This window comes from Mustela erminea, chromosome 4 (assembly GCF_009829155.1).
Source record: "Mustela erminea isolate mMusErm1 chromosome 4, mMusErm1.Pri, whole genome shotgun sequence".
Lineage (NCBI taxonomy): Eukaryota > Metazoa > Chordata > Mammalia > Carnivora > Mustelidae > Mustela > Mustela erminea.
Window position 1 is genome coordinate 117,853,815 of NC_045617.1, and position 13,894 is coordinate 117,867,708.

The 13,894-nt window shown below is 49.1% G+C and overlaps 1 protein-coding gene across 8 annotated transcripts in view; it reads right to left on the minus strand.

The window, feature by feature from the left end:
* ANKS1A (ankyrin repeat and sterile alpha motif domain containing 1A) overlaps positions 1 to 13,894 on the minus strand; it is a 177,836-nt gene that overhangs the window by 29,307 nt on the left and 134,635 nt on the right. For all 8 annotated transcript variants that reach the window (XM_032340566.1, XM_032340564.1, XM_032340565.1 and 5 more), the window contains one exon: positions 1,872 to 1,938. In XM_032340566.1, the coding sequence (XP_032196457.1) occupies positions 1,872 to 1,938 (67 nt within the window). The remainder of the gene's footprint in view (positions 1 to 1,871; positions 1,939 to 13,894) is intronic.

Below are 13,894 nucleotides of genomic sequence, written 5' to 3' on the forward strand. Positions count from 1 at the left end.
AGGGCTGGGTGGGACCCGCAGGGCAAGGAAATAGCTCCGTGTCACCACCCCCAAGGAGAAGGGCTCTTCCAGAAATGTGTTTTCCAGGGATGCTGCCACATCTCCTGATTTATCAAGGTGAAGACGTCATGGCCTGCTCCGACCCACACTCTCAAGCACATGCACTCCTCAGACACAGAGGGGTACAGGGAAGCAGAAAGCAGCTTCAGCTGAACTATCAATCCCATTCCTGGCTGTCCCCAAAGCACAGCTTTGAAAACTGGCAGCAGTGTTTGTCTTGGTACTGAACATCTATTCCCAACAAACACCTGACTCTCGATAAAAGCCCACACACCACAACAGAGTGTGAGATTGTTTGCCTGAGTGTGGAGCCAGCACGTGGAAGCAGAGCCGCAAACTCTTAGCCAGAAGAGCCAACTCTGCAGACCCTAGCATCATCTAAGACGGACTGGGACGGACCAAAGTGGGCTGGGATCCCTCTGCTGGGAGCCAGGGCAGCAAGGCTGCTGGGGAAAGGAGGCTCCAGGAACCCAGCTGGAAAAGCAGTGGAGGGAGACAAGCTAGGGGAGATGCCCCCCCCTTCTTTAGGTTTTTCAATACGATTAGGTAATTATTTCATGGACAAAAGATGAGCAGTGCCACCATTTACCTCTTTTGCTCAATTTTTTGTATCTAGGACTCATTCCCAACAAACCTGTGTGGTAGGTTCTATTATTTAGATGTTTGTAGATAGGGAACTATGGGCTCAGAGGAAAGTAAGTGACTCGCCTAAGACCTGTATGTATCCAGAAGTAGTATCTGAACCCAGGGCTGAGTCTCCAGAGCCCAAGCTCTTTCCACAAGCACTGAAGCCTCGGCAGCCCTTTTCTCCCTGAGATGCACACCTGTCTCCACCCATCAGCCTTCCTGACAGGGCCAGAAGAGCTAGAGGTATCCCTTGGGCTAGGAGGCCAATCCTGGATGGAAGCTCTGGGAACCCCACCCCTTTGGTTAGAGAGGCATTTCTCCACGATGACGGGGAGAGGCCAGGCCCCTCTGAGCTGCTCTCAGCCTGGGAGTTCTGGTGGCAGAGGGTCTGCAGATGCTTGGGAGAAGGGGTGGGAGACTTGTTCTAGTGAGGAGGCACCTTTAGAAATGTGACCTCATCTGAGAAAAGTAACACAACCACAAATCTATTACCAAGGAAAACAACTCAGACATGGCCTCTCTGGCTGCCGGCTTCAAACAAAGGAAAATGGAGGCCGATATCACCCCTAGGGCCTTGAAAAGAAAAGCAAGCCCAGAGCGGCAGTGATCTAGAGTAAAAATGATGAATGACTAAGTAAATGGAAAAATGCAGAGAAAGACATTAGGAGGAGCAGCAAAGCCACTCCCTCCAGGAGATATCCGCTAACGGTCTGACCCCACTGATCAACTCCAAGGCTCTGCTGCTGGCATGGAGGAGGTAAGCGAGAGCCCATTTCTCATGAAGGGTTAGTGCCAGAGCTGCCTGGGAAGCTGGAGAGACCAAGCTGAGGTATACTCCAATTTAAGCCAATCAGAGACAGCCTACATTTACACACATAATTACGGATAAGTGACAACCATTAACTTTAAAACAAACCAACCAACAAACAACACCACCTTCCTAACAAGCAGGCCTAAAATGCAATTTCCCCTCCAATATGTAAAAAGTGTCATAAGTCTGAAATAATAGCTCGGTGGGCCATACAGATCCATGAGGATCTGACCTGCAGCAGCATGGGGTGGGCAGAGGCTGACCTCTCTCGTCCACCTAATGTCGTCTTCTGGGTCAGAGAAAAAAAACCTGAGCCAGAAAGGAGCCAAAGGTCTGCGTTCCACAGGGGAAAAATGGCTGCTTGGTACGATACCTGAGATCTTCTGCTGTTCCTGAGAAAAGTCAATCCCTTCGCCAATAGAGCTCATGATTTTCTCAATCTGAAACGAAAGAAAAGAGGGACAAAAAGGAGAGGCTGTCAGGCTCGGGTTAAACATTGCCAGCTCACCATCAGCACCTGCATCAGGGGTGTGAGGGTGGGGGAGGCCCTCCAGGTCTCTTCCAGATCATTCCAAGGTCCAGCACCAACCTGCAACAGATCAGAACTCTTTGCCGCTCAGATCAAGAGAGGCCCTTCTGTGACCACAGCCGAACAGGGGTGAAAGGCTCCAAGGAGAGTGAGTGGGAGACCACCTGTGCTCAGCTGCTGGAAAGGCTGGCGAATCTTCCTTCCGTGGCATTTATGTATCACTCCCTGCGGCAGTTCCCCAGCCCAGCAGAGACGGGGCACAGGGGGTACCAGCAGGCCAGACCTGGCACATTTCACTGCTCACACCAGAATTTAAATTCCATGAGAGCAGAGACTTTGCCAACTCGGTTCCCTGTGACACCCCAAGTGCCTAAAGCCTAAAGCCGTGTGTGGCAAATTCCAGCATTCAACAGATAATTGACATTGCCTGACTGCCAGCTCTGAGATCTGAGGACGATTTCGAGAGCTGAGACAAGCAGAGGACATGAACACGGGAGCCTCTCAGAAGTCAGAGTGAAACAGGCATACAACTCTGATCAGAGGATCTTTTGCTCCCTGAAGGTACAGACATGTATCCTTCCTCTGGATCATAGCAGACAGAGTGAGCCAGTCTCGAAGCATCCAAGGTCTCCAGCATTGCCCCCTGTATGGACCACCTGTTCCAGCCATCTGGCTTAGGTTACCCTGAGCCAGATCCAAGCCCCCCACTCCAGGAAACCTGGGCAGGGGCAGGGCAGAGCAGTGAGGAGGAGGCTACCTTCTCTCCTTCTCTTCCTCTCCTCCTCCTCCTCTTTTGGGTTGCAGTGATAATGAGCTCATTCATGGCTCTTTTTCCAAAAAAAAAAAAAAAAAAAAGGGAAAGAGAACCTTTTGTTCCAGAGCTTGGATGCTTTTTCCTCTAAGTGCAAGTAAGCCTGGGTCTGACAATCAAAAACAAAACAAAACAAAACAAAACAAAAAAACCCCACAAAAACAAAAAAACCACCACAACCAACTTTCCAGCCAGTCTCCAGCTGGCAGACAAAGATGGCATATTTGACACCCAGCAGAAGAACACATCTTTCCCTTCACAGCCGAGAGCTGAGGCTGTTCCCCCGCCACAGAAATGACTGCCTGCTCCAGCCATCACCTGATTGCCTGTTAACATGCACTGTGAACTCCATTTCTGAGCTCAGCAAAAGCCAAGGGAAACACAACATAGCTGACTTATGGAGCAAGCTTTGGTGCACCTCAGCTTTACTGGTCCCACCACTCAGGGGCCGGCACCGAAGTGGGCAACACTAGAGTGGGTCTGCCCTGCCCCTTGAAGAAACCACCTTCCTCCTTCCCTTCCTCGTACATCCCTTTCTTTGGCCTACCCCGCACCCCGCCCCCTTCCAAGAGCTGCCTCCTTCAACAGGTAGCTTGGTGCAAGGTCCACCCGTGAGGATAGGCAAGTACTTCCACCCTTTCCCAGCCTCAGTGTTATGTCTACAGAAAGCGGAATGGGTCTTGCCTCCTATAATGGGCTGTTGTGTATAAAGGATTGAAAGTAATCTGTGCTCACAGCAGATGCCCGGTCAGAGGCTCATTTGCTTTCCATTCCCCCTCTGTTTCTCTCAGAACTCCAATGAGTAAAACCTCCTTATTTTTAAAGTTAAAAAAAATACACTTTCACTTCTATTTTGTGACAAGTCCTCCATCTCCATGATTCAAGGTTCAAAAGGTACAAAGGTTACTCAGAGGAAAATCTCCCTGTCCCTGTCTAGGTCTCCTCCCTGCAGGCAACCAGTATAACCAGTTCCTCCAGCACGCTTGGAGATGAGTTGCAGTTTCCTGTGAGCAAACATGGAAAGATATCCTGCCCCCTATTTAATATGACATCTTGGAGATCCTCCACAGTTTATAAGAACATTCTTTTTTTTCTCCCCCAATGGATGAGCTGTGTCACCTGGTGTGGGTCTATTTATTTAACCCATCCCCTGGTGGGCATGTGCATAGTTTCCAATCTTTCCGTATTCCCAACAGCGCCATGACGAACGCTGTTCTACAGACGTGTTTGTACACATGTACAAGTGTATCTGTAGGATAAATCCTAGTTCTCTCCTGACAGTTCTTCCAGGCACAAAATCTTGAGTTCACGCCAGGGACCCCACAGATCATACAATCCCATTTCCAACCCCCACGTCCGATTTTGCTAAAGGTCTTCCAGAGACGGGGCACTTGCTAACTCTCCCTGTCATTTCGCTCTCTTTGCAGAAAGCACCAATTTATAACATCAGTCTTTTCATACATCCGAAGCTTTCTTATCCAACTTCAAGCCACTGGTCTGGTTATTCCCCTAGAGCACCTCCTCTTCCTCAGGAAAGGCTTAGGAATATTTGCAGAGAGCTCTTCCTATCTGTGGAGGGGCCAACAAGGCGCCCCTCCACCCCCAGCCGCACTGAAGGATACTCGGCGCACAGGTCCCAAAGCCTGGTTCACTCAGATCACAGAAGCCTCCAAGCTGGGCAAAGAGCAGGCACTCCCTACACATCTGTTGATGTGCCTTCCTTGTCCTTCTCTATATTTATAGGAGAAAAATAGGGCACTCAGGGGTGCCTGGATGGCTCCATCAGTTGGGTGTCTAATTCATTTTTTTTTTAAGATTTTATTTATTTATTCGACAGAGAGAGAGAGATCACAAGTAGGCAGAGAGGCAGGCAGAGAGAGGGGGAAGCAGGCTCCTTGCTGAGCAGAGAGCCCAATGCAGGGCTCGATCCCAGGACCCTGGGACCATTATTTGAGCCGAAGGCAGAGGCTTTAATCCACTGAGCCACCCAGGTGCCCCTAGGAATCCAATTCTTAATTTCAGCTGAGGTCATGATCTCAAGATCCTGAGACAGGGCCCCGTGTCTGGCTCTGTGCTCAGTGGGGAGTCTGCTTGAGAGTCTTTCTCTCCCTCTGCCTCTCCCCCTGCTCATGCCCTCTCTCAAATAAGTAAATAAATAAATAAAGCTTTAAAAAAAAAAGTAAGGTCCTCAAAGTGAGAAAACTTTTTCCTATATGGGGGCAGGGAGAGAGGATGGGTCCTTATCCCTGGAATGGTTCCACCAGGCTATGGGTCTATCTTTGAGGCCAAAGAGGGTGTATGTGGGAGAATGACCACTGTAAGAACCATGAGGGTTGGAAAAAAGTGTGGTTTACTTGCCATTTTCCTCCTGGGCCTGGTTCTGGTTAAACAGGCAACTTACTGAATGAATGAAAGGAAGTGGGGGTGGGGGAAGTTTCCATTTACTTAGAGCCAGTAGTGGAAAAGCTGTTTTCCCAATGCCAGCAGGGGGGAGAGCTGAAATGGAGGATGACCCCAAGGTAGCTTTTCATATAAAGTCAAGTCACCTACAGTACACGTTTCATTGTCCTCATAATCACCCGAAACCCAAAGCCCCAGCGGGCCTAACCAATCAACATCTCCTGGCCAAACTCAGGAGATTTTGCCAAAGGCCTTTTGAAATCACAGTGAACAGAGTAGAACACCCCGCTGCTTCTTCGTTCTGTTCCTTCCTGCCTGCCTGCCCCAGGAGTCACCCTCACACCAACTACAAAGGGCCAGGCATGGCCCACATTTCTACAACCCACCCTCTGGCGGGGTACGCAGGGACAACCACAACTGTTTCATCGAAACTATACACGATGCTTTGCTGTCCTGTAACTGCAGTATCTAAGTCAAGCTGAGAAGATTCTAGTTTATAGAGGAACTGGAAGTACTCGGCAGTTTACGGACAACTTACAACCTAGCTCCCCTTCCTGCCCTGGTGGAGACATAGGGCTAGGAGGGACGCCGCAGTGAGGAGGTCCTGTGTGAGCACAGACTGGGAGGTGCCCAGCCTCACTCCGTAAGCACTGAGCTGTCTGGGGCTGTGCTGGGGCTGTGACCCTACCCAGCGCCTCCTCCTGGGCTGGGGAGACGGGGAGACCGCAAGGAGCTGGATCTTATCTTCTGGCTCAGCCACACCCTCCATGGCCCAGAACCAGCGGAGACAGAATACCGTCATTTCAGTCTAGACAAAGAGGAGTGAGCTGTCAGAGAAAACAGATACCATTCTGATCCATATACTTTGTGTAGTTTCACCATTTAGGCTTGAGTTAAAAAAACCCAATCTGATCAGGCTGTTTTCCCAGAAATGTTCTATATCTCAGGGGAGAAAGAGGCAGATGGAATGTCACGGAAGGGCACTGTTCAATGCTCTCTTTTCTGTTGCGTAGGATCAGCGACATCTTGGGGGAGAGATGGACAAAGCCCGCACTTTGCTCCTGTACTTCACATAAACTCTACAGGGAACTTCTGTTTGTGTTTGGTAAAGTAAGGCCTGAAATTTATCACTGTAATGGATACATGTATTTTAAAAATGCTTGGAAGTGCTCCATTTTCAGAATGCATTCAGGGTTATTCTATTTAGTCTCTCCCTTCCCACCCCTGCCACGAATGTATAAAACACATTCCCCATGTGGCTGGAAGCTAGAAGAAACACAAACACTCAAGACACAGCTGCTGAGGTGCCAGGACTGCTGACAGGTGCCTGGGTGCCCAGAGGCTGGCAGCGGGAGGTGACAGTCTGTCTACAGATCAAGAGGCCTCCATTCCCTGTCACTATACCCTGGCTTCAGGAACAAATCCAATCACAGTAGCCTTTTCACTGGCTATCAAGAGTGAGGGAAGGGAGAAGACAGCTGCTGGGGGCAGAACTACTTCTTCAGGCACAGAGTCCACAGAAGAACCATGAGCCTCGGTGCAACCTGGCACCAAGGCCTATGTGAAACCTCCCTTCCAGAAGGGGGTACAAGTTAGACGTGATGGCTATGTTCAGGGGCTCCCATTTGTAGCCAAATACTGGGAGAGCAGTAATCAGTCTGGTCAACATGCCTGTAAAGGGGTGCCTAATGGGGAGGAAGAAGGGAAAGGGATCATCTCCTCCCACCTTCTTTTGGGGGTAAATGGGAACAGGTTCCCAAAAGGGAGAGGTTCATGAAGGGAGAGGTTCATGAAGGGAGAGGTTTTTGCAATTCACCAGCCACTAAATTTGGCTCTTGATGTCAAGCATTCCCTTCCAATCCTCCTTCTGCTGCTTGGGGAGCTCTCGGCTCCCTAGGACTCACCTACCAGTTGGAAAATACATACCAGTCTCCCTGGGCCTGTGCCATGAGGACTGGAGACCCCTTCTGCCTCTCCTTCTCCGCCCCAATGTTTAATACCTTATCAGCTCAGAAACACCCTTTGGTTTGCATTCTGACTTTCCTGATTCACTGTTTTAGGCTGTGTCCCAGACACACTAGAGAACCACTAAGGGTAAGGACCCTGATTCACACTGTGTCTTTTGGGTCCCACACGGTACAATGCGCAGACAGAGCTGGCCCGATGGAGGCGGCCGGTGACAAAGAGGAACAGCTACACTTTGTTAAATGCCCCCATCAGGCTAGTGACCTCACTACTACAGAAAGAGAGGAAAGGCAGCCAACACTTCTGGACCCCAGTCTGGATTCTCCAACTCCCCTGCCCTCACGTTCGTCTTTCTCTAACCTTCCTGGGCTGCTGGCATGGGCATCTCACACCCTACGATGACCAGCTGGCCTCAACTCACTGCCAAGCAAATGTATTATCCCATTTTTCAGGTGAGGGGACTAGAGCTCTGCTTCGTGGGCAGACTCCCAAACTTCTCACCGCCGGTGCGGCTCTCATTTCCACAAAGTGCCATGGGTGGCCGAGCCTGCTCCCCCGGGGAGTTTGGGCTTCCTGCACTGGGGCACCAAGGGGCAGAGCCTCTCCTCAGGCCAGACGGCCTTGCTTAGTGGGCACTCTCCGTTCCTCGGAGCACAGGGCTGAGGAAGCGAGCCCTAACCACCTCAGTGTCCCCAGCTGCTGTGCCCAAGCCATCAGGTGACCGCTGACGCACACGGCGGGCTCCTCCAGCTGGGCAAGGAGCCCTGAAGACTGCTGACAGCTGCACTCCCGGGCCTAGGAGCCGCATCAGAATTCATCACCACCTCTGTCTTATTGCCGCTTCGCAGCAGACAGACTCGCAGCGAGAGTGGGCTTTGATTCCACATTTGAAAAAGGGTCACTGACCAGGGTCTGGGGTTATTCTTCTCTCTCTCTCCCCACCCCCGAGCAAATTGTACAAGGCCTCGGGAAGACAGAGATGGATTGAAGTAAATTATTTGTCCTGATTTTCTAACCTTGTCAACTGCTTTTAGGAGAGGGAGGTGGGAGAGGGTGGGGGAGGAGAGAGGAGGGCAGGGAATGAATAAATATCTGCCAAGAGGTTCGGGGCTGGCCTTCCGAAAGACAGGAGGAGGCAGACAGGAGGCCAGGAGGAGGCTAGGGCTCCCGTGTTGGCTCTGTTAACAATGGGGAGCTTCTTGGCCCCAGAGCACACTGTTGGTGGGGGCTTCCCGTGTCTCACCACAAGGGGCACACAGACTGCTGTGCTATTTACGGCTGTACCCCCATATGAATCCCCCGCTCCCTCCCAGGCTGGGAGAACCACAGAGCAGTTGTTCCCAAAGTGCTTTGTGCTTGTGTGGCTGTCAAGTCTCACACGAGAGCAGAGAGCCAAGAGCTGGTATTTGCCTGCCCCAGGCTAGGCTGAGGGACGAGAAAGTCAGAGACACTCCTGCTTCCCCGTGGCACCTCAGTCCCCAAACCCCCCTCCTCCTTCCTCATTTTTAGCTTTCACACACCTTTGGGGTTACTGCCTGAGCCTTGTCCCCCCAAAAGCAGCTCCCACCCCACTTCGCCCACCTGGCCCAGAAATGCACATGCTCCAGACTCGGCCCCTCGACAGGGAGGAAGACCTTCTGGGCCAACAACCACCCTTGCCAATGCCCCTCTCACCCTAGAGCAGTCTGCTACCCGGCGATCTTTAACTGCAAGCCCCAAGAAACTGCTGAAAGGAGAAAAAAGTTGGGAGACCTAGATTCCAATTACCTTTATCATTGCTTGCCACAGAACTCTGGGTTATGTGCCAAATACTGGCTTTAATAAGTGGGACAAGAATCTGAAAGATTAATGAGGATTATGTATCTGGGTTCTATTCCAATGTACGCAATCTACTTTCTGTCCAGGAGGAGGCTTGCTTGCAGCGAGTGAGGAGGAATGAGGAAGAAGCACACACACCTCAGACGGGCCGTGGTTCTCTTGCGTACATGCACCGGGCAGCAGGCTTTGTGGACCTTCCTTGGTTTTTCTAATACCATCACCGCCACCACCACCAAGTAACCCTGCCTTGCTCTTGTTCTTCCCCAATGGTATACCGGCTGCGCTATCAGCCTGGCTATCGATTAAATCAGCCCTGAGAAAACACCCTAAATCTCCATTCAGAGTGGGTTTCCTCAGCAGGGTGACCTGGGAAAGGGTCCTACATCTGTGGGCTCCTCGGATCTGGCTGGGGAACATCTGCCTCATAATATCAGGGGAGTCAGATGTAAAACTTGGAAAGCCAAATTACATATACTTAAGGTGTTAAAAAAAAATCATATATATACATATATATATATTTTAAACATTTTTTTAAAGATTTTATTTATTTATTTGACAGAGAGAGATCACAAGTAGGCAGAGAGGCAGGCAGAGAGAGAGAGAGAGGAGGAAGCAGGCTCCCCACTGAGCAGAGAGCCCGATGCGATACTCGATCCCAAAACCCTGAGATCATGGCCTGAGCTGAAGGCAGCGGCTTAACCCACTGAGCCACCCAGGCGCCCAAAAATCATATATATTTAATAGAAATACACTATCAGTATGCATCTGCTACCTTGAGATTTTCTGCAACTTGCCACTCCTAAAGTTGCGAAATAGGAGGGAGTTGGATAAGCGACGTTGACAGAGTTCCCAAAATTCATTATAAAGCACTAGTTAAAATCCTTCAGATGAGCCTGTTGAAAAACAAAATTCAACTGAGTAAATTTAAAGATCTAATTGGTTTTGCTAAATGATTCATGAATCAGGCAGCATCCCATCTAGCAAGTAGAGGAGAGCTCCAAAGAGCTACAGAAAGGGAAAGGATTTTAAAGGCAGGACAAGGAAGTTAAAAACAGGAAAAAAGGATTATTTCAGGTGAGGTCACCTTCCTTTGGGGACAAAAGGGTCTTCATAGGTAGATCACCTCATCTTTCTCTCTCTCTCTCTCTTTTAAAAGATTTTATTTATTTATTTGACAGAGAGCACAAGTAGGCAGAGAGTCAGGCAGAGGGAGAAGGGGAAGCTGCTGAGCAGAGAGCCCAATGTGGGGCTCGATCCCAGGAATGACCTGAGCCAAAGGCAGAGGCTTTAACCCACAGAGCCACCCAGGTGCCCCTCACCTCATCTTTCCTTGGGGAACATACAGATTACCTTATTGGTGCTGACCAGAAAAATTCCAGACTGACCTGTGAAGGGTACGTTTCTAGTGGGGGCTGAAAGTGCAATTCAGTTAGGTTAATTAAACCCCAGTCTGGTGACTTGGCCTAATGGAAGCCATTTTGGGTCTGTGGCTTTCTTTTTAACAAGGCTTACACAAAAGCATGCATACTGCCCTGATTCCACTTATTAAGTTCTAAAACAGGCAAAACTAATCTATGGAAGAGGACAAATTTTATAAGAGTGGTTGTTGGGGTTAAGGGAGTGGTAAGGAGTGACTGGGAGGAGGCATGAGGAAACTTTCTGGGTTTAGAGCAATATTCTGTGTCTTTTTTTTTTTAGATTTTATTTTTATTTAGCTAGCAGACAGATCACAAGTAGGCAGAGAGGCAGGCAGAGAGAGGGAGGGGGAAACAGGCTCCCTTCTGAGCAGAGAGCCCAGGACCCTGGGATCATGACCTGAGCTGAAGGCAGAGGCTTTAACCCACTGAGCCACCCAGGTGCCCAGTATTCTGCATCTTGATAGGAATTTGGGTCACAAAATGGGTCCCAAACTCAGGGATTGGTCAAGTCTTATGCATTTCACTTTGTATACATTTTACTGCCTCTCCCCCTAAAACCCTATGAACAGATATCTTTCAAACTCTATTTAATAGTAAACATAATTAAGCTGCTCAGGGATAAAAATGTGATGTCCACAAGTTATTTTGAAATACACCAAAAAATAACAGATTTCTAAGTGGACCAAGGGAAGGACAGATACGAGATAAAACAAGTCGAGTAAAAGGCATTAGAGAATCTAGGCTCTGGGTGGTGGATAGATAGGTAGATAGGTATCCACTATTCAAGCCTCTTACAAGTTTTCTGCATGTTTGAAATTTTTCAGAATAAAATACTGGGAAAAATACTTCTTTTGGGATCAAATAAATTGTAAGATCAACACTGATTTGTGTTTCATCATTAGTAATGAACTCTGCTCAACATGCTAATAAGCACGGACAATGCCCAGCAGGCAAAGGAAACAAACAGAAAGGAATGTGGGAAAGCTGACTTTACCATTATTCCGTGTCACCAAGCTTTCGGGGTGAAGGGCTCTCAGCATCGCTTCTCTGTTGTAGTGTGGCTTTCTCTATCCTGGAACCCAGGCTAACCCCAGTCTTGACAGTCTGAAAACTCCATTATCAGTATTCCCAGGGATGAACAAACCTGGGAAACTGGTTCGTATTAATCTGACTCAAAAGACACTGATCCCTCCATTGGTGACTGGCTTCAGCATGGTAAGCAGCACATCAGAATACTCAGCTAGGAGAATGCGCCTGTATCCTCCGTAGCCCGAGATCAATAAAAGGAGATCAAATCCACCCTCGGAGCACTGAGGGAACAAGGGAAAGATGGACTGTTTTGAGATCTTAGGAAATGAAATTATCCCTTTTCTACTCCGGGAGGTCACTGTTCCTGAAAATCAAATTCAGGTGCTCAAAGCAAGGTACCCTTCTCCTTGGAAAATACTTTTGATCCATACCCGTTGGCACTCGAGCCTTCTGGGGTTATCAGGTTCCAGAGATGGGTTCTGTCAGTGGGGCACTATGCACTGGGCACCAGCTATGTGCCCTCCCAGGGGTTCATTTCATCCTCACATCCAGCCCAGGCGAGAGCTCTGATTCTGCCCACTTCACAGTGTGGTTTGGAGGAAACCAAACGCTAGAGAAGTTAAATAGCATCCATAGTCCGAGTCCTAGAAATACGTGCGCAGTGCCCAACTCATTATCTTTATAACACATGATGTCCAGCTTATTTAGGGCTTAGTTTCTACTCTACTAAAGCTCAGAGCACAATTTCAAATATACGGGGTTGGGAACACCGAACAGGGTCTGCACAGTGGGAAAAGAACCGGAACTTTGGAATAAAAAAACTTGACTTTAAACTCTTCAGCTGTGGAACCTTAGACAAGCCATTTAATTTCTTTTTCAATTTCCTCTTCCATTAAATGTGGATAGATTCCTTGCTCATGGGATCACTGCCATGGGCAAATGACTCAACTCCTTTTCAGGCCTCAGTTTCTTTAAAGGCAACATGGAGATATAACCCAGGGCGTTGTAAAGTTGTGGGATAATGTACAAGAAGTCCTAGTGCAGGAGCGCCTGGGTGCCTCAGTGGGTTAAAGCCTCTGCCTTCCACTCAGGTCGTGATCTTGGGGTCCTGGGATCGAGCCCCACATCGGGCTCTCTGTTCATCGGGGAGCCTGCTTCCCCCTCTTTCTCTGCCTGCCTCTCTCCCTGCTTATGATCTCTCCCTGTCAAATAAATAAATAAAATCTTAAAAAAGAAGAAGCAGTCCTAGTGCAGAGTCAGGTTCCCAGAGGCAGCTGTGATGAGGAGTTCATGGATTATGACATTTGAGCAAGCTCCACGCTGTCTACAAGACGTGGGCTCTTCGTGGGACTCATCCACTCCCTGAAAGACCTCACCCTGTGGGTGAAGACAAGTCTCTTGCTACTTTTAAGCACAGAAGAGATTTGTTCCTTCTCCAAAGGCAACGTCTGTCTGTCCCTGTTACTGGGAACTTTTGGTATACCTGCCATATCCTGGGGCCATAGCAGAAAGCAGTAAGGAACATCTTAAAAAGAAGTCCTCGAAAAAATAAAGTTGAGCCTAAGAGTCATTTAGTTTTCACTTAGGAGCCCCCTTGACCAGATGGAGGTCTTGCTTACACTGAGAAACTTCCTTGGGCCTCCAAAGAGCAGCAATGCCAGGCAAACAGCCCACAAGGTCCTACTCTGCTGCTCCTTTCAATTTATAAAGATTAGAAAGGGTTTGCACTCATGATTCACATTCATCTGGTTCCAAAATAAAGAGAATTCTACCTTAAAAACAAGTTATTCAAAATGCAGGTTCCTTTGTGTTTTTCTGTTTTTTGTTTTTGTGGGTTTTTTGTTTGTTTGTTTTTGTTTGTTTGTTTTTAAAGGAAAAACCAGAGGGAAAGGGCTTCCTTCTGGCAGAAAATGTTTAGAACGTGCTGTGTGAACAATAGCTCGCTTCCTGGATACTCAGCTGGAAGCTGCTTCTCCATTCAGGACAAGACGTTTCATGGGAGGGAGGTGCCGCCTTTCTATAAGGCAGCTCCTGGCAAGAACATGGAGAACCCAAGATAACACCAGAGAGAGGAGAGGAAGCAGGGTCTCAACTCAGCCTTGCAGAGGCAAAGGAGAGGCCTAGAGGCCGGGGTGCTGCCATCATGCCCCACGCCTCTGAGAGAGCTGGCTCTTGCAGGGCAGGGTCGAGAGGCAACAAGAGAGGCAGACTGTGGAACGAGCAGGGCCATCTGCAACAGGGATCCCAGCACCGAGCCTGAGAGTCCAGTAATGACCTCTAGCTAGCTCACCGAACTGCACACCATCTACTCCCTCCGGGAACTCATGCCCATGTTCCCAGCTGGCACGACCCTCTCGAGCACACCCGTGGGTCTTTTGATTCTACCCAACGGGTGTTCTGCTTCTCAGGAATCAGCTGGGATCATT